General features: G+C 42.8%; 1 protein-coding gene across 1 annotated transcript in view; it reads right to left on the reverse strand.

Annotated features, from left to right (window-relative positions):
- Positions 1-1,945, reverse strand: part of LOC113807571 (proton-coupled folate transporter) — a 3,373-nt gene extending 1,428 nt beyond the window's left edge. Inside the window, exons 1-6 of the mRNA XM_027358859.2 lie at positions 1,886-1,945; positions 1,599-1,777; positions 1,331-1,483; positions 533-1,115; positions 308-403; positions 1-97 (exon numbers count right to left, since the gene is read on the reverse strand). The exon at positions 1-97 is cut by the window's left edge and continues 134 nt beyond it. Of these exons, the coding sequence (XP_027214660.2) occupies positions 1-97; positions 308-403; positions 533-1,115; positions 1,331-1,483; positions 1,599-1,760 (1,091 nt within the window). The 5' untranslated portion in view covers positions 1,761-1,777; positions 1,886-1,945. The remainder of the gene's footprint in view (positions 98-307; positions 404-532; positions 1,116-1,330; positions 1,484-1,598; positions 1,778-1,885) is intronic.
- Positions 1,946-2,537: the final 592 nt, after the last annotated feature.

The following is a 2,537-nucleotide window of genomic DNA, read 5'->3' on the forward strand; positions in this document are numbered from 1 at the left end:
ACATATTCGCCCATGATGGATAAGGAGCCCAGCAAGGCCAGCGAGGCGTCCGTGAAAGACAGCATCTTGGTGAGGATCGGCACCAGAAACAGCGAACCTGGTAGGATGATCGATGGAAGTGCATTATTCAGTGTATTATTCAGTTTTCTTTAAAAAGGTGACAAAGGAAAATGATGTAAAATTGGAGCAGCTGGGCTATTTATAGCAGACACATTTTATCAGACACAAAAATCATTATGATTTACTCTGGACAACCCTGTCACAATCCACTTCGCCTACGAGGACAAAGGGAGGCAGCACAACTCACCGATGGCCGCAAGCAGGTTCCGATAGGTGACCCAGTAACCGTAGTCGGTGGCCTCCCAGGACAGGGCGCGACGCACGAACATGTACATGAAGAAACCTGCAACATACAACAGTGCTATCTGCCTTGTCTGACCTGAGATTGTTTATCATTTTACCCGATTCGTAGCCAAGGCGAAGTCAGGGATATTCACCATACACAGGATAAGCGACGAGTGATCTGACTGACCTCTGGCGACGCGACGAAGCATGTTGCTGAGGATAATGGCCATGATGAACTTGCGAGCGTTGCCCTCACGCTGTCTGAACGCCGTCTTGAAGGACTCGACCACACGCCGCCAATTGAAGAAATCGGACGCCATGCGGAGCTTGGACACTTCCTTGCTGTCGGGACTTGGTTCCTGCTTGGCTGATCCGTGGGCCTGCAAAGCCGTCTTGGCGAAAGGTCCGTGCGATTCTTTGATGACGAAGACCACGTAGAGGACGGCCGAGAGGTAGGCCAGCAGAACCAGCAGGAGAGCCAAGTTGTAGCCTCCGTACTTGATGACCAGCGCCCCGACCAGGGTGCCCACTGGACCCCCGAGGTACCACAGAGAGTTGGCTGTGCTGACGCGAGAAGTGCGAGTTTTCTCAGGGCAAATGTCACTGATATAGCTTGTCACAGTGGACAAGAGGCCCACGTTGCCGCCCCCCAAAGCCTCCAGGACAGTCACAAAGTAGATGACCTCAACCGGCCAAGACGTCTGCCAGTTGCTCAAAAGGTATCCCCCGGCGTACATAACATGGCCGATCAGCGTCATCAACAAAGGGATCTGTTTGTAACATATTAATCCCTGAGTTTTCATGTGATAATTGCATTTCCAAATTACAAACCAAATGCTGTAAACTTAAAGAAGAAATATAATGTCAATTTTAGTATGCGTGAGTGAAAAGGTATCTTGAAAAAATACATATATACACACATACATCTTAAAAAGCATAGATCAAAATCACAACAAAAGATTGAGCAAAAGGATTTTGCACTGACCTTCCTTCCGTATTTATCACTCCAAGCTCCCATAAAGAGCACGAAGATGAGGGGAATGATAGACATGATGATGCTGTTGTAGAAGGCGAACACGCTGAACTCTCTCTGAACTAGAACGTCTTCCTCGGGATGTTCAGACAAGTTGTTGCACACCTGAACAGCAAAGGGGTTAGGGAACGGTTTCGATGCTGTGAACTATTATTTCGACTACAATTAGTATGGACTCAGAAACACAGCATACATGTTTCTCAAAATGAATGGCAGTTACCTGATCAGGGAGGCCAAGGTTGATAGAACAAATTTTGTTCATCTGAACGTTCTCAATGAAGAGAAGCATCGCCTGATTGCACGCCCCGTCCACCAGCATCACGGGCTCGACGGACACGGCTCTGAGCGCCCCCAGCACTGCCGACCCGATCCATGTAGTCATGTTGCCTGAGTGGTGAACTGCAAAAAAAGGAAGTCCCACAATTAGACATCATTTATGGAAAATCAATCAAACACTTTGCAAATGCATTTCTGATTCCGCATTGCAATTTATTCGATGTTACTAACCCAACACTTTCTTTTCTATTCCTCAGCACTATCACACGTTATTCTCCACGTAAAGATATACTTGCTCACTAACGAGCACGCATAAACTGTTGATGGCTCCATGTGTACGGGAGACTTTATGTACTCTTTCTGCAGAATCCGGGAGACGCCGAGGAACTCTGTGACGTCAGTAGGCAGGGACGCTCAGACGCGGACACACGGACACATGCACACTCACACAACTGCACTCATTCAGCCATGGCGGAAAGAGAGAAGGGAAAATACCGGTTCCATGTTCCATAAAATTTAGTTATTTTTCTTATGATGATATTAATAGTTATATCTATACTTGTATTGTTACTATCTCTATGACTTTATCATCATTATCATAAATATGTCTTCATTTTTGTTATAATCATAATTCTTATCATTATCAATACCACTGTTATTTTTTTATGATTAATATTGTAAGTATTTCTATCATTTTTGTTATCATTCTCATTATAATAATAATAATAATAATAATTATTATTATTATTATTATTATTATTATTATTATTATTATTATCATTATCATTATCATTATCATTATCATTATCATTATCATTATCATTATCATTATTATTATTATTATTATTATTATTATTATTATTATTATTATTATTGTTAATAA

Source organism: Penaeus vannamei, chromosome 24 (genome assembly GCF_042767895.1).
Source record: "Penaeus vannamei isolate JL-2024 chromosome 24, ASM4276789v1, whole genome shotgun sequence".
NCBI classification, from domain to species: domain Eukaryota; kingdom Metazoa; phylum Arthropoda; class Malacostraca; order Decapoda; family Penaeidae; genus Penaeus; species Penaeus vannamei.